Consider the following 17739-nt stretch of genomic DNA (forward strand, 5'->3'; position numbering starts at 1 on the left):
ATAGTAGCTGTTGGGTCATCAGTTCTGTTAATCTCATTGATTTGGGAGGTGTTTACCACCACATCTTGCCATGCCTTGGCCACACCATTCATCAGGAGATCATAGCCAGGACTCAATCCCTTGGAAGATGTTAATATCATTTAGTGGTAATGTGTCCTGAGCCCATTCCCTGATGAGAACTACAGGGGTCCATGACAGACTGAGGAACAAAAACCCAAAGCTGTGTAAAACAGTTACACTGATTAACAGCACAGATGGAAACTAGACCTCCAGAGAGCTGCTCTGTTAACTGTACCCCCAATTACATTGCTTAATGTACCCCAGGCTCATCAGTGTGACAAAATGCTCCAGAAAAGGGTTCTAATGAAAAACTTTATTTCCAGTTCAGCACTTGAAAGACGTCTCAAGGGTTGCAGGTGTGACATCAATGTCATCTTCTTCCATCTGTCGAGGAGCAAATCCATTACCAACATTTCGATTAAAGGAAGACTGGCTCCCTAAATCATTTATACTACATGTATAGTATGAGTCAATAATAATTCCAGATTTAAAATAGCTCACCAGCTTGGAACCCCTACTTGCAAGGGAAGACGTATTCTGTCTCAGCCTGGTCACCTGTAACCGTAAGACAGGTTAGTCTGAGTAAATGAAAACAAGTTGCCCAAATGTTCCTCAGAAGAGGGAGAAAAAAAAATGACATTTTGGGAGGGTTAGTAGAGCAACTTACTTGGCTGGTAGTAGTCATAGATTTTGACCACCGCTGGCTTTAGATTCTGTACTGGGAGCTCCTGTATGATGTCCAGGGTGATGTGGAAAGGCAATAGCGATGTCAGCTGTTGGGAGAAAAACAAACATATTGCTCATTATACAGCAAAACCTATTCTTTTTAAATGAAGCCCATTATATGGAGTGCCATGTGAATGGTTTCCACCTCACCTCCGTCAGGTACATTAACACATGGTCATCTTTGATATCAACACGATCCACTTGACTTGAACCCCTCAGCTGTGAAGACAAGTCATTGATATTGCATGGACAACAAAAAAAGACCACCATGGATAAAGGTCACACCACAACAACTCACCCTCCCCAAAGAGTCTGGATCTGGGGAAAACCCAGAGAGCATTTTCAAATCCACTAGAATCATATTGGTGGTGAGCTCCTTTCCATGATATCTGAGAAAGACAGGATTGACAACCGCTTTTAATAATCAAATGCTTGGATTATTTTAGCCATAAAGACCAGGCTGCCAAATAAGCATTCTGACTGAAGGTCAATAACCTATACACAGGTATAATGACACTGATTCATTTGGGTCAAACCCATTCTGCAAGTCATGCTCCAAGATTACACATTTTAAAGAATTAATACAAATGGGTCCTTCATTCTTACCGAGACTGGAGCTTCAGCGTGACTCTGGGTCTCAAAGACTTGATGTTGCAGTCCACCTCTGGAGTCACCTGGATACTGAGCGTTGTGCTTCTGGTAGGAGTAGGGACGTTGTAGTGGAGCACCACCTGGGATAGAGAAGAGGAAGTCAGGGAAAAGATCTTCCCTGTAATGTATATTAAAGCGCATCTTGCGCCACAGGACTGGGAGCAGAGATGTGTATTCACTGACCTGCACTGAGGCACAAGCACTGCCCTTCACTTCAACGCTGTACTTCCCTTCTGTGTCCTGCAGCGCCCTCTCCTGGTACAGAAGCTTGTTGTTTTGGTTCACATGGAAGAGGCACCGTTCCCCACTGGGAGACCGTAGCGTCACTGTGCTGGCTCCTCCTCTACTGAACACCCTGGTGGAGTAGAGAGCCAGGGCCTGGAGGGCCACCACGGTGTCCTAGACATACAGACCACAGGACAATACCTTCAATGACAAACACTGTTTTTAAAGGGTTGATTTTTCCAAATTGAACAGTTGCTAAAGTGACTATATCCCAATTCCCTGTACCAGTGGAAGTGAGCCTCACCAGGTTAGACATGAAGAACACAGAGTTCTGCCTGTACTAGTGCACAGGGTGCCATTTCAGACCACTGGTGTTTGGGAAGTATACCTGTGTGGAGGAGAAGCCTCCGTAGGCGTTCTGCTGCCTCACCAGCCACCTGACGATGCGGGAGGCGTAGCCCAGGTCAGAGGTAGACCGAGAAGAGGCACTGAGGGACGCCAGCAGAACGTAGGAGCTGATCTCCACCTCCAGGGAGGGTGAGGTCTCCGAGGAGGACTGGGACCAGTGCAGGAGACCCCCTGAGGAGCACACACACACCCACGTCAGGATAAGGACTAGCTTAGTCATCCTAATACAGACTAGACCAAACAAAGTTCTGACCTCCCCAAATCAACTTTGGCTGTTTGATTGGACAAAGGTTTGCACTTTTAGGAAGACAGCACTAACAGATATAGCTCACCCTCTTGAAATGACATGGTGTCGAGGTGCTGCAGAAGCCGGGCCCGTGTCTCCATGTCACCTGCCAGGGTGAAGGTGTAGGCCAGCAGAGCAGTAGCGTAGGTGTTGGACATATCACTGGTGGAGTTCTTCAGGCAAGACAAGCTGTGGTCCACAACAGGATCCTGGAGCACAGAATAACAGCAGCACATTAAGACACAAGCCAGCCTGGACTGGGTTCCGTTCAAATTGTTGATTAGTGACAGCTTTTTGCTGAGGAAAGGGATCATTTTTTCCTTGTAAATATTATAAATTGTGTATATGCAGGGCGCCTTGGTCTCAATGGGATTCTTAAAATAAAGGTGAAAGCAGACAATACAAACAGATCTGGGACCAGGCTAGAGAGATTCAAGCTGGAGCACATATCAGTAGTAACAGATTCAGATCTGCTTATGTAACGCCCATTCTTTGTTATTTCATAGGCTACGTCATTGTAGAATCTTTACATGACAGTTGATTTCATACAGGAGGCTAAATTACTTGCGAGAAACGGTTACGTGGAGTGAAGCTACTTACCGACACGGACATGTTGAGCTCCAGCATTGAAGCAGTGATGTAAGCCGTCAGTGTGACTTCATCCGTCACTCCACCCTAGAAAACAATGTTAAAATACTAACTGCATCTAGCCACATTTAACATCCTTCAGTTTGTTAGCAATATAAATACCTTCATTCTGTTGTTCAAGAGCTTCCCTAAAGTTCTGAAACAGCCATGTTTGCCTTGTTGACGTTCCAACCAAGTCTTGGACTGCTCCATTGTCGCCGGGTCAACATAGATGAAAGACTGGGCTTTGCCAAAGGATCTCAAGACAAAAGCAGTCAGCCTGAAGAAAGAAGCGGATTCATTTAAAAGCCCTGACATAATATCGTCAAGCTCCAAGTCATGACATCACATGTCAACTGTCCTATCCGTCATTGAAACTACCAGTAGGTGAAAAACAAGCCAAGTACTCACCAGGTGTTCCCCAAGCCTTGTCCAAACGTGCTGTACGCACCATCAGCATTCTTGTAGTTCAGCTGCCTTTGGTAACCTGCCGGTGGGTTTTTAGCATGAACAGTGACCAAGTGGTTGTTCTGCTCCCTAACCCCGTTCATGGAGAGCTACCCTCCAACCAAGCTGTAATTAACCCCATTCAGCCAGCTAATTATTAGAAGGGGAGCTAGACCAGGGTTGGAGAGTCCTGCACTATGAGACAGTGTCAATATTCTACCATCAAATGACTTCAGTAGGAATCCATCTGTTATGTAGCTCCATCGTTACCATGACAGCAGGGTACACTTTAAAATAGAAACCTAAATCCTCTAGTTGGACAAATCCAGCCCGGTTTGTGGATTTGGTGTCTAATCAAGACAGATTTTAAGGGACTCTCCTACCACTAGTGAGGAACTTGGTGGCCTTGTCTAGGATGGCTGGCGTGAGCTGATTTGTATTCCGCAGGTACTCCAGGATGTAGATATTGGGGGAGAGCAGGGCCATATTCTGCTCCCCACACCCATACGGCATCTGCAACAGTCCATCCAGGTTGTTGAGGGCCCGACCCAGGATGTCCCCTACAGAGAAACAAGGGACTTCTGTTACACTGTCCTCTTTAGCAAACAGCAGCACTGGAGAAGGGTTGTCTTCCCACCACTACACAATGGTTTATTTTACCCAGAACAGAGAGGGAAATCCTAGCAGAGCCATCCACCACATTCTGGGGGAGTTGTACTTCCACCTCCTCTGTCAGAGCTTCTCCTGTGGACACAAAGATGCACTGAATGAAGATGATCACATCAACCACCGTGAACGCTGATTCATTACTGACCAGTAGGACACAGCAACCAGTTGTAGGTGTGGCTCTTCTCTGTTCCCTCAGCCTGGAGGACAGGAGAGGAGAGGAGAGGGATTCTTTTCAGAGGCAGTTACACCAGACACTATCTGTGCAACCTAACAGCAGTAGACTACATACCTTCACCAGCAGGCCCCGTGTGACTGTGTCAACGCGTCCTCTCTCCGGTACGTTCACAACCCCGTTGCCACACGCAGCGTGGGACTGGACAGCCGCTGCACTAACGGACACGTTCAAAACCCCTACACACAGGTTACACAACTCAGGTTGACATCCATTCTGCCATTTCAACAGTTGAATGAAGACTAACCCAGGACAGAGGGGGCCATTGTCCAACTGAAGGTCTTTCGTCCATTGGCACACAAGCACGAGGAGTCCTGGACATCACGCACAGGTGTGAGAGTGTAGTCGGAGGAAAGAGCTGGAGTCACAGAAACCTGCCAAAGAGGAACACGTCGTAAGATAACATGGTACGACAAAAACAATACAACTCAAGAAACCATCCTGGTGCACTGTCGTACCATGATGCACTTGGAGAGGTAATTAAACACGGTGGCCTTCAGCTCAAAGCGCTCTCCCCGGATGACTGAGTAGGGCAGGGTGAGCTCCAGGAAGAAGGGCTGGAAGACCGTGAGCTCCACCAGAGGAGCCAGACCGAAGCCACTGGGGGCCAGGCAGAAGACCTCAGTCTCCCAGGTGGTGATGGTGTCTGGGACTGTCAGGGGGACATCTGCTGATCCAGACTCCCTGGAATACAGAGGTCAGAGTTCAAACAGAAAGCCACCAAGTGTACAATGGAGTAGGACTAATTTCAACACCATTTGTTGTTACAAATGCATTTAAGCTTTATCTAACCAGGGACACCCATTGAGGTCAAAGGGTCTTTCCTAAGAGAAAGCTGGCCTACAGTTGTTCCTAATCTACACCACTGTTTTGATATGAGGCAAGAGCTAAGAGGGCTTTCACCAGAGGTCAGCCTCACTGCGCAGAGCACTTACCCAACTTCCACAAGATCCCAAATCCACGTCTCAGGGAAGAATGTACGGACCGTCTGTATGGGTGGCGGAGGTGGAGCGGCAAGTGCCACAGCCATTTCACGTCTAGGACCCGCTGATCCAGGCCTAGCCATTTGGCTGTAAGCTACTACTAACACAAAACATGCCCATTATTGTCAAGTTAAAAATGGACTGAATGCTGTGCTCAGACCAGTTTAACCAGGCTTTGTTATTCTAGCAAAAGGTAATCCATTTCCCAAGGTTCATTAAAGACTTGTGGCAATGATGAGAATAAGGACATCTCACCATAGGAGCGACGGTACTGGTTCCCCTGGTAACTGAGGCAGGAAGGTACTCTTATATCCAGGTTAGTCGCTAGCTTCAGTCCCAGTGTCTAGAAATGTCAGAAACAACTAATTATTAATAAATGTCCGTTTGTCATTCTATTAAGTTTAACAGTGGAAGATGAACACATTGTAACAGTTGAGAAAACAGGGCAGAAATATTTACCTGAAAAACTGCATAAGGATCATTTGTCTCCTCAGACGGTCCATATGGGTATGGCATTATGAATCTCCTTGGTCTAACACGTAAACATGCTACTGGATCTTCAAGCTCGTAGGGAATATAGGTCGTCTCCTTGACTGGTAACAAATCAAATATCTGGAATGGGACAAGAGGGAGGCTTGAAATTCTCTTGTTCATTGGGGACTGAAAGTGGGAGGACTACTTGCCCTTGAATAAAAGGACACTCAATTTTGGTTTTCCATTGCTAAACGTCAATAAGGAGGTGCTTTCCAGTTACCCAGAGTCAATAGAAAGTGGGCGTCAAGCCAGAGAACGAGTCTCATTACATTTGATAAAAGCTCCCCAAATAACCAGTGAACAGATCCACTCCATGTCTGCTGTAGTCACTGGTTGTATTCCCAGCACCACCAAAACTGTAGGTATGGTGGTACCACTGTTGTTCACTTCAGGAGCTCCGTTACCTTGTCAGCATCCAGCCTCTTCCCTGGCTCCATGATGCCAACACTCTGGTCCACAGCACTGAGGCCACAGAGGGAACCGGGCTGGGCCGAGAGACGCAGGGTGTTCTCCTCCCCTGGGACAGCGTTGGAGGGCGAGAACGCCACCAACACCTGGCATACACATCAGATACCATTACTCCAGGTATGGAAATACTGGACACCTTTCATAAAGTGGCAACAATGACAGACTCCTGCACACACCTGGTTCCTGAAGCATTTCTCAGTGGGGAAGTTCATGCTGTGGGCAATGACAGTCTCACTGGGTAGCATACTGTACACCAGGAGCTGAACCACCGGTGCCATCTCTGGAACCACTGCCAACTTCAAGGTGACGTCACCCTCAGCTACTGCAACGCAAGAGCAGGTCACTGTCATCAAGCACCTTCCAGAACGGTCAGAATCACTTAATGAAACTCACTCACCAGGACTGTCCTGCTGCACAGTAACATTGATGTGTCCATGCTGAACTATGACCCCTCTGGATAAGGCCTGGAGGGAAAGGGAACAGTTCTCAGCAACTCAGAGGAGCCACTGCAACCTGGTAAACAAATCCAGGACTCCAATTAGTATGATACGTTATGTTGTGGATGTCCATCATCCATTTCATATAGGCTACGAATTCCAATTTGTAACATGAGCTAGCTTGGGTTACCGTGGTTGATTAGGAGTATTGGTGCAGTATAGGAACATCCTTCCTTTGAAAGTGTGGCTGGGGCAACGTCTGAAATGATCCTGGTCAAAAGGAGTGCAACTAGGAAATATGGTGCCATTTCAGAGGCACCATGGGTTTGCAGGTTGTTCCTGGTTCTACTCACCAGGTAGAGGACATCCACAGAGCCCTTTGGGACAGTCTCCCCTACGATGGCATAGCGGATGGTGATTGACACTGCCTGCCCACATGCCAGTGGTTTCTCCATCTTCTGAATAGCCAGGGAGCTGGACGGTTTACTGTCTGGGGCAGCGGGCTGGATCAGTGAGAGGACGTGTTGCCCTCTGTTGAAATAGGGGACCCTGTATCCTGGGTACTCCACTTGTGGGGTGTCACTCACCTGGAAAGGAACAAAAGGAAGAGTCTAACTAAAGGCCCAATCCTAAATCAACCCCTAGACCCCGTCCTATATACAGTGGGGATCTGAGAGGATGACGGGAAACAATACAATAACAGATCCACCTTACTTCCACCTAGCCCATCTTGGTCACAGCACGTTAGGGTCATGGCCTTAGGGCAGCGTTTACCCCCCCCCCCCCCCACAACACTGCACAGCTGATTCAAATCTGGATGAAGAGTTCATTATTTGAAGTCAGCTGCGTAGGGCAACAAACTAAACACGCACCCCTTACGGTCTCCAGGCATGGAGTATAAAGTCTCTCAAACCGACAAGGAATCATACTTACTACGAGGTTAATATTCTCTTTGGGCATACTGGTTGTGTTGACCGAGAACCTGGCAATACCACGACTGTCCGTGGTTAGGTTCTGTAGTCGTAGATATGAGGACCAGCCTTTCTCCTCAAACAGGTAGACTAACATGTCAGAGATGGGTGTGTTGTTAAAGCGAACAGCATTTATCTGAGGAAAAGGTATGAATGAAGTGACACCACATACTGGTACTTCAGGAAGCAGGACAAACAAAAAGCATCCACAAGAACACCATTTGGACTTACCTTGCCTTCGATAATTGATCCATGCTCATAGATTTGGGGTGTGTCAACAAATGTGAATTCTCCAATCACATAGGAGAGCTCTACATTTTTTTCCTCTGACAGTGTAATACCTGTCAAATGAAGACAAATAATAGGATGCTATATTTCACAGCCTTGAGCCAACGCAGAGTAACCCAAACTCAGTCCTGGACCCCCCCCCTCCCCCGGGTGCACCTTGTAGTTTCTTGCCCTAGCACAACAGCTGATTCAAAGCATCAAAACTACATTACCAGATGGTTATTTGAGTCAGCCGTGTAGCGCTCGGGCAAAAACCAAAACGTGAACCCAGGGGGGGCCCCAGGACAGTTAGGGAAACCCTGATCTAATGAAACAGGCAATAGTTACATTGCCATCAGCTGAAGTGAAATGAAGGGTTTGTATTGAGTAAATTACATGATGCATCTCATAATGATTGTGATAGAGGACTTGCCTGTCCCCTCCTCCTGAACTTCTGCACGGAAACTAAACACGTCTCCCAGCAATTTCTCTCCTGCATTCTTTGTGAAAATTGCCAAGTTGAAGGCATAAGAAGCACAGCCAGTATGGTCCATCTAGGAAAAGCAAGCAGAACCACACAAAAACAGATTTAAATGTAATCCGTTGGTAAATACAGCACTACTAGTTATAGGAAAGCATACAAACCTCTATTGACTCTTTGTGGCATGGAGGTGTGTAATCAGGAACTCCTTGTGGATTTCTCTCATCAATTGTTATTGGTATCACTGCATTGTCCACCAAGGGTCGGCACAACTTCACCCCTGCTTTACCAGGTACAGGCTGCCCATACGTGTATCTGATTTCAATTCACAACAAGACAAGTGTCAATTTCCTACATCCAGTTACCATATTAAAAACAGAACACCTAAAGGCTTTAAGTCACGTATTTAACATGGTCAATGAATCTGGACCTGTCTTCATAGAGCCTCAGAATGGGATCAGTTTTAACTATAGATCATAATGAACAAGGTCACATGTCAGGGTGGGACCTGATCCTAATCCCAGACGCTTTATGACCTAAGAACCCGCTGTTCATGTAAATGCCACTAACAAATCTCAGCAGCACTATAGGTCTTCAATTAGCATATTTAGATTTTAAACAATTTCCACATGAAGCTACAGTACTAGCAGAGGCTGCTGCCTACAGACTTGAAATCATTGGAATACTAGTCACACCATCTCATATGTATATACTGTATTCTATACCTCTGACATTGATCATTCCTTAGATATTTGTGAAATTGTTACATATTGCTGCACCCGCGTTGTGACCAATAAAATGTGATTTACTTGTATTTTCAAAGATCCAAATCCTTACTTTCAAATGTGAAAGTAAATTAAATACTTCTAATAGTATTTCAACCCAGGTCTGCATTAGCGTAATGAGACTAGAATGACATTTAGTGGACTAACTACAATACATTGCAAATCACCAATAGTGTTTACTCACTCTGCACACACTTTCACTTCATACTCTTCTTGAACAACGCTGATCTTGTCAGTGAGGTTCATCTGGATCTCAAACTTGGGCAAAACTACAGAGAAAAAGAACAGCAGTCAACTCTAGAACGTTCCAGGATTGTGATGCATCCATTCAACATTACCTAGCATGAAAGAGAAACTCAACCTACCATACTTTTCTACTTTGAAGTTGTGGTAGATTTTCTCTTCACCAATCCACACTACAATGGTATAGGATCCTACAGGTGCTTCAGAGTTCAGGGGGTGAGAAAGCTGCAGAATGTTGCCACTGGATGTAGTGTTGACCCACTGTCCAATCCGGTTGCGATTAACATCCTGTTGGTTCATAGGAAGGGGAACCTTCAGCAGGACAAGGAGTCAGCTCTATTCATGACATTTCTATCTGCAACATGCATTTACTGAAGGGGGCCCAGATCACACAAAGCTGACTGGAAGTCTTTGGCTACGTTCTACAGTAGGTGGAAATGAGGACCTAGCTAGCTAGCTGGGGGAGTCATAATGTTGCAGTATTTACACTGACAGTCAACATAAAGTTAGACTAACAAGGATCTTACCTCAAGTTCCACAATGTTGTACTGTGAAGGGCAAAGACAAGAGATGGGTTCATGTTTCATTAATAACACCAATTCCAAAACAGCAGGGGAGCATAACTGTCTACAACCACAGGAACTATTGGCTTGGTCGCTTAACGTAAACATCACATGTAGCATTTGCACTGGGAATGGCAATTCAATCTCAGGAAGAGATGATTCTATTCTGACCAACATGAATGGAAACCCCATGTCCTGGCTGGCTGCTTGCTGTACATAGTGTCACATAATACCAGATTGCTATGGCCATCACAGTATTGCCACACTTCTGTATTTGGCTTTGAAATAGTAGAGACTGACCTAAAAGACTATTTTCAATATTATATTTCCAACTCACCAACTGATTGACAGGGCTAAAATTGGTATCCAAGGTGACGACTCTAAAATGCACTGTAGACAAACACAATAAGAATATTAGAAAATTCCAAGGATTCCCAGAAATACTGGTTGAGGATTTCCATCCTGAGTGAACCCAGTGGGTTTACTGCATCTGCACCACATTCCTGAACAACGAGGCTCTTCAGATGTCTACCGTTTCCCTCTACAATCCTCATAAGCCACGCAGAGTGGACAGGACCAGACCAGTGGCTCTAACATTACCCGTTTGTCCTGGGTTGTAGATTGGTTTGTCCGTTTGGATGAACGTCATGGGGCCGTAGGGTTTGATCATGACCCTTCTCTCCTCTGTTGATAGAAATGTTACCCCTCGAACCTCCACCTTAAAGTTGTGCACTTCGTCGCTCTTCACATGAGGGGCCTGTCAGAGACCGAGACAGAGCAACACCGGTGAACTAACGGACCGATAACATAGGACATTAAAATGTGGTGCCGTGTGGCCCAGCTGGTAAGAGCGTGCCACTAGCAACTTCAAGGTAGAGCGTGTAACTCCTGCAGGGATCACATTATGCACTCAGCGTACTTTAAGTTACATATATAAATTGTTTCCATAGTATATACACTAGCATGCAATCAAAACCTGAATCGGAAGAAAAGTTCTGGTAGGCCACAAGCTGGCATTGCACAAACAACCTAAGCGATGCATCAAAGCTGAGAAGTACAGTACACTCTTATTGGAATGGCTCTAGATGTCCACCAGTGCTGGGCTGACCTGAAACTGGAAGCAGCGGTGAAACTCTTGGTCAGAAGTCTCGTGGAGAAGTGTTTTGTTCTGCCCGTCGGCCATCAGAGATATGGTCATGACCAGGGTCTCGTTGGGCTGCAGAAGGCTGGCACAAAGCTTGGCCTCTGAGCCTGCCTGGATCACTGCAGGAATGGCTACCATGTAAACCCTACAGAGAACACACCCGGCAACGGGAAAATCAGTACACCTCTAAACACAAAGCCAGGTGAAATATACAGGGGGGATAAAGATCTGCAGAAAGGGTAGATGAAAAATGGCTCTAAATCTGCTGACAGAACATTAAACCGAGACAAGCAAGTCTAACTTGTGACTGCAGATTTACTTACGGTCTTGGAGTCTCTTGACAGACACAAAGCCAGTGAATGCAGGCAAAGAGTATCCATCTCCAAACCTCAAGCCCAGGAAGAACCATGACTAAAGGAGAAAAATAAACCACCAAGTCCGTTATGACCCAGTATTCCTACATGGAGAGAGAGACCTAACAATACCATTTCAAATTCTTTCCTGGGCACTGCAAACCTTGCATTCCATTCATTATCAGAAGCAGCCACCCACTGACATGGTCTCAGACCATTTCATACGCAAAACACTCAAGTATGATATATTACATTTTATATGGTTTACATCTGTGGATGCCCGTCATCCATTTCGTATGATGTGTTAAAAACCATGCAAAATGGACATTTTACAAATTACAATTTGTTGTGGCCAACATGAGCTAGGTAGCTAACATTATCTAGGCTAAACATTAGGAGTAAAGTTAATTAGCATGTTTGCTAACCTTAACCCTTTTACCTAAGTAGATGAAGTTGCTTTTTACCCCAAATGTTATACTTCAGTTTTATTACACCCACCCCGCCACTCTTTTTGCTTTAAGTAGCCGTCTTCTGTAAAAATACTAAACGTAACATTCCCATATGGATTTCAGTCTCGCGGATTTACATTTATTATGTTACATATAGTCAATGACACCAGGCTGCAGACACAGGTCGGTAAAAAGGCTCAATTGCACGTAGGTTAGCGTTTTACTTCTAGACCGAGTTACAGTATCTCGGTCTAGAAACTGGGCGCCAAACACAGATTGCAAAAGTATGTCTTTCGCATTGCATTTGGTATAGCCTGTAAAAGACCAGATGTAAGTAAAAATGCAAGGCAGTAACTTGTTTTGTTAATTGATCGCGGACCTGTTGTTTGGGGTATAAGATTGCGCCACAAGTTGCTATAGCACCTGTGACCAAGGCATACTCACCACAGCGGATTGTTTGTGGACTCAGTCGAAAGTAAATATCCCCCGTCGGTCATGTCCCTATAAATATCCTTAGTTCCGGACTTTTTTCTAATTACTAAGCGCTCGCACCTGCTGGATATTCAGGGAGTTCGATTAGACTGAACGGCCATTTCAAATGCTCGATCATGTTGTCAACAAGGCAGCATGGCGCGTACAGTAATTCAGGAACATAGGTCTACAACATGTATTCTATCCATCAAATGCTGAAGCACATATGGGGTTTTTATCAAGACCAAACCCTTTTAGGCCTATGTATATGAACACTCCCAAATCATTACTCCACGTGCTTTTGTACACTGCTGCAACTCGCTGTTTGTTTGTTACCTATGCTTAGTCACTTCGCCCCCACCTACATGTTGATGACCTCAACTAGCCTGTGGGCTCGGTACCGGTGCCCCCTGTATATAGCCTCGTTATTGTTATTCTTATTGTGTTACTTTTTATTATAGTCTACTTGGTAAATATGTTCTTCTTCTTCTTGAACTGCACTGTTGGTTAATTACGGGCTTGTAAGTAAGCATTTCACGGTAAAGTCTACACTTGTTGTATTCGGCGCATGTGACAAATAAAGTTTGATTTGATTTGACCTACATCACTTTGTTTTGACGCAGGACAGATAATTGAATCAATCCCCTCCTATCACAGCCATTCAACTCTGTAACTGTTTTAAAGTCACCATTGGCCTGATGGTAAAATCCCTGAGCAGCTTCCTTCCTCACTGGCAACTGAGTTGGGAAGGACGCCTGCATCTTTGTAGTGACTGGGTGTATCGACACACCATCCAAAGTGTAATTAATAACTTCACCATGTTCAAAGGGATATTCAATATCTGCTTTTTATTTTCCCCCATCTACCAACCCATCTGCTCTACTTTATGAGCCATTGGAAAACCTCCCAAGTTTTTGTGGTTGTATCTGTGTTTGAAATTCACTGCTCCACTGAGGGACCTTACAGATAATTCTATGTGTGCGGTACAAAGATGAGGTAGTCATTACTGCACACAGTGAGTCCAACCTATGTGACTTGTTAAGCACATTTTTACTCCTGAACTTATTTAGGCTTGCCATAACAAAGAGGTTGAATACTTATTGACAAGACATTTCAGCTTTTTATTTGTAATTCATTTGTAAATAATACATCAATAAAAAACAATTCCACATTGACATTATGGGGTATTGTGGGTAGGCCAGTGACCAAACAAATCTCAGTGTAATCCATTTTAAATTCAGGCTGTACCATGTGGAAAAAGTAAAGCGGTGAGAATACTTTCTGAAGACACACCCTTACTGCACCATGTCTTCCTTTGAACATGAGTATGAATAAAACCTTGACATGTCTTCTCTCCTACCCCCCCTCCTCCAGACCAAGGTGAAGTACCTGAAGCAGACATCAGTGATACTCCAGAGAGAGTTTAGAGGGGACATCTCTAACACAGTGGAGGGCCTGGTACGACTACCTGGAGTTGGACCCAAGATGGCTCACCTGGCACCAGGTCTCTGGCATAGGTAGGTATGGCTACTAGACTGTAAACTCTCCTTCCAGACTCATATTAAACATCTCCAATCCAAAATCAAATCTAGAATCGGCTTTCTATTTCACAACAAAGCCTCCTTCACTCACGCCGCCAAACTTACCCTAGTAAAACGGACTATCCTACCGATCCTCGACTTTGGCGATGTCATCTACAAAATAGCTTCCAATACTCTACTCAGCAAACTGGATGCAGTCTATCACAGTGCCATCCGTTTTGTTACCAAATCACCTTATACCACCCACCTCTGCGACCTGTATGCTCAAGTCGTCAGACCCACTGGCTCCAGGTCATCTATAAGTCTATGCTAGGTAAAGCTCCGCCTTATCTCAGTTCACTGGTCACGATAACAACACCCACCAAACGTAGCACACGTTCCAGCAGGTATATCTCACTGGTCATCCCCAAAGCCAACACCTCATTTGGCCGCCTTTCCTTCCAGTTCTCTGCTGCCAGTGACTGGAACGAATTGCAAAAATCGCTGAAATTGGAGACTTTTATTTCCCTCGCCAACTTTAAACATCAGCTATCTGAGCAGCTAACCGATCGCTGCAGCTGTACATAGTCCATCTGTAAATTGCCCACCCGATCTACCTACCTCATCCCCATACTGTTTTTATTTTATTTACTTTTCTGCTATTTTGCACACCAGTATCTCTACTTGCACATCATCATATGCTCATTTATCACTCCAGTGTTAATCTGCTAAATTGTAATTATTCGCTCCTATGGCCTATTTATTTCCTACCTCCTCATGCCTTTTGCACACACTGTATATAGACTTTATTTTTTTTCTACTGTGTCATTGACTTGTTTATTGTGTTATTGGCTTCTTTATCGTTCACTTCATGTGTAACTCTGTGTTGTTGTCTGTGTCACACCGCTTTGCTTTATCTTTGCCATGCCGCAGTTGTAAATGAGAACTTGTTCTCAATCAGCCTACCTGGTTAAATAAAGGTGAAATAAAAAATCAAATAAAATAATATACAGTTGAAGTCAGAACTTGACATACACCTTAGCCAAATACATTTAAACACTCAGTTTTTCACAATTTGTGACATTTAATCCTAGTCAAAATTCCCTGTCTTAGGTCAGTGAGGATCAGCACTTTATTTGAAGAATGTGAAATGTCAGAATAATAGTAGAGAATTATTTTTTTCAGCTTTAATTTCTTTCATCACATTCCCATTGGGTCAGAAGTTTACATACACTCAATTAGTATTTGCTAGCATTGCCTTTAAATTGTTTAACTTGGGTCAAACATTTCAGATAGCCTTCCACAAGCTTCCCACAATAAGTTGAGTGAATTTTGGCCCATTCCTGCTGACAGAGCTGGAGTAACTGAGTCAGGTTTGTAGGCCTCCTTACTCGCACACGCTTTTTCAGTTCTGCCCACACATTTTCTATAGGATTGAGGTCAGGGCTTTGTGATGGCCACTCCAGTACCTTGACTTTGTTTTCCTTAAGCCATTTTGCCACAACTTTGGAAGTATGCTTGGGGTCATTGTCCATTTGGAAGACGCATTTGCGACCAAGCTTTAACTTCCTGACTGATGTCTTGAGACGTGGCTTCAATATATCCACATCATTTTCTCCCTCATGATGCCATCTATTTTGCGAAGTGCACCTGTCCCTCCTGCAGCAAAGCACCCCCACAACATGATGCTGCCACCCCCGTGCTTCAAGGTTGGGATGGTGTTCTTCAGCTTGCAAGCCTCCCCCATTTTCCTCCAAACATGACAATGGTCATTATGGCCAAACAGTTCTATTTTTGTTTCATCAGACCAGAGGACATTTCTCCAAAAAGTACGATCTTTGTCCTCATGTGCAGTTGCAAACCGTAGTCTGGCTTTTTTTATAGCGGTTTTGGAGCAGTGGCTTCTTCCTCGCTGAGCGGCCTTTCAGGTTATGTCGATATAGGACTCAATTTACTGTGGATATAGATACTTTTGTACCTGTTTCCTCCCGCATCTTCACAAGGTCCTCTGCTGTTCTGGGATTGATTTGCAGTTTTCGAACCAAAGTACTTCATCTCTTGGAGACAGCACGTGTCTCCTTCCTGAGCGGTATGACGGCTGCGTGGTCCCATGGTGTTTATACTTGCGTACTATTGTTTGTACAGATGAACGTGGTACCTTCAGGCGTTTGGAAATTGCCCCCAAGGATGAACCAGACTTGTGTAGTTCTACAATTTTTGTTTCTGAGCTCTTGGCTGATTTTCCCATGATGTCAAGCAAAGAGGCACTGAGTTTGAAGGTAGGGCTTGAAATACATCCACAGGTACACCTCCAATTGACTCAAATGATGTCAATTAGCCTATCAGAAGCTTCTAAAGCCATGACATCATTTTCTGGAATTTTCCAAGCTGTTTAAAGGCACAGTCAACTTAGTGTATGTAAACTTCTTACCCACTGGAATTGTGATACAGTGAATTATAAGTGAAATAATCTGTCTGTAAACAATTGTTGGAAAAATGACTTGTGTCATGTACAACCGACTTGCCAAAACTATAGTTAGTTAACAAGAAATTTGTGGCGTGGTTGAAAAACAAGTTTTAATGACTCCAATCTAAATGTATGTAAACTTCCGACTTCAACTGTAGGTCTACAAATCCCATACTTTAGTCTGCATGTTGTGCAGAGTGGTAGTTCTATTGGGATTATATAGTGGGCGTCTTTATAATGGGATAGTTTTTCTACTTTGTTGTTTTTATTGTGTGTGTGTGTGTGTATGTACACACGTTCACCGTATCTCCAACCGGCTCGGATGGACGAGAGGTGGGACCAAGAACCCAGAGGAGAGAAGCAAGGCCCTGGAAGACTGGTTACCAAGGTAACCAGACAACACCACTTCCTGTACCTCTGACCCATCAGGTCACACGTTAACCAGTCACTGATCAATCAAATCAAATCAAATGTATTTATATAGCCCTTCTTACATCAGCTGATATCTCAAAGTGCTGTACAGAAACCCAGCCTAAAACCAACAGCAAGCAATGCAGGTGTAGAAGCACGGTGGCTAGGAAAAACTCCCTAGAAAGGCCAAAACCTAGGAAGAAACCTAGAGAGGAACCAGGCTATGAGGGGTGGCCAGTCCTCTTCTGGCTGTGCCGGGTGGAGATTAGAACAGCACATGGCCAAGATGTTCAAATGTTCATAAATGACCAGCATGGTCAAATAATAATAATCATAGTAGTTGTCAAGGGTGCAACAAGTCAGTAACACAAGAGTAAGTGTCAGTTGGCTTTTTCATAGCCGATCTTTGAGAGTATCTCTACCGCTCCTGCTGTCTCTAGAGAGTTGAAAACAGCAGGTCTGGGACAGGTAGCACGTCCGGTGAACAGGTCAGGGTTCCAGAAGGTCTGGGACAGCAGGTCTGGGACAGGTAGCACGTCCGGTGAACAGGTCAGGGTTCCATAGCTGCAGGCAGAACAGTTGGAACTGGAGCAGCAGCACGGCCAGGTGAACTGGGGACGGCAAGGAGTCATCAAGCCAGGTAGTCCTGAGGCATGATCCTAGGGCTCAGGTCCTCCGAGAGAGAGAAAGAAAGAAAAAGAGAAAGAGAGAATTAGAGAGAGCATATTTAAATTCACACAGGACACCGACCGGAAAAGACAAGAGAAATATTCCAGATGTGACAGACTGACCCTAGCCCCCCGACACAGCATAAATACTGGAGGCTGAGACAGGAGGGGTCAGGAGACACTGTGGCCCCAT

The 17739-nt window shown here is 44.8% G+C and overlaps 1 protein-coding gene across 3 annotated transcripts; it reads right to left on the reverse strand.

The window, feature by feature from the left end:
• Positions 1 to 353: 353 nt before the first annotated feature.
• On the reverse strand, positions 354 to 12560 carry LOC106599898 (alpha-2-macroglobulin-like). Of its 3 annotated transcripts, none has more exons than XM_045709508.2 (37): positions 12454 to 12560; positions 11531 to 11618; positions 11172 to 11352; positions 10664 to 10820; positions 10401 to 10453; positions 10028 to 10048; positions 9623 to 9788; positions 9442 to 9526; positions 8637 to 8787; positions 8425 to 8545; positions 7956 to 8065; positions 7687 to 7860; positions 7107 to 7340; positions 6714 to 6780; positions 6493 to 6635; positions 6253 to 6402; positions 5774 to 5926; positions 5570 to 5657; positions 5267 to 5414; positions 4790 to 5015; positions 4579 to 4705; positions 4389 to 4510; positions 4245 to 4296; positions 4091 to 4174; positions 3814 to 3990; positions 3395 to 3470; positions 3107 to 3263; positions 2957 to 3031; positions 2403 to 2565; positions 2051 to 2241; positions 1621 to 1836; positions 1393 to 1517; positions 1085 to 1175; positions 937 to 1005; positions 728 to 833; positions 562 to 615; positions 354 to 444 (listed from the first exon to the last, which is right to left on the reverse strand). In XM_045709508.2, exons 2-36 carry the CDS (start codon positions 11614 to 11616, stop codon positions 575 to 577), a joined length of 4386 nt encoding a protein of 1461 aa, XP_045565464.2. In that variant the 5' UTR covers positions 11617 to 11618; positions 12454 to 12560; the 3' UTR covers positions 354 to 444; positions 562 to 574. The 3 variants fall into 3 exon arrangements, with proteins under 3 accessions (XP_045565464.2, XP_045565463.2, XP_045565456.2); XM_045709507.2 differs by having other exon boundaries at positions 5267 to 5411; positions 6493 to 6638; XM_045709500.2 differs by having other exon boundaries at positions 6493 to 6638.
• Between the last annotated feature and the right edge of the window lie 5179 nt (positions 12561 to 17739).

The sequence above is a fragment of the Salmo salar genome, chromosome 02, assembly GCF_965601325.2.
Source record: "Salmo salar chromosome 02, fSalSal1, whole genome shotgun sequence".
Lineage (NCBI taxonomy): Eukaryota > Metazoa > Chordata > Actinopteri > Salmoniformes > Salmonidae > Salmo > Salmo salar.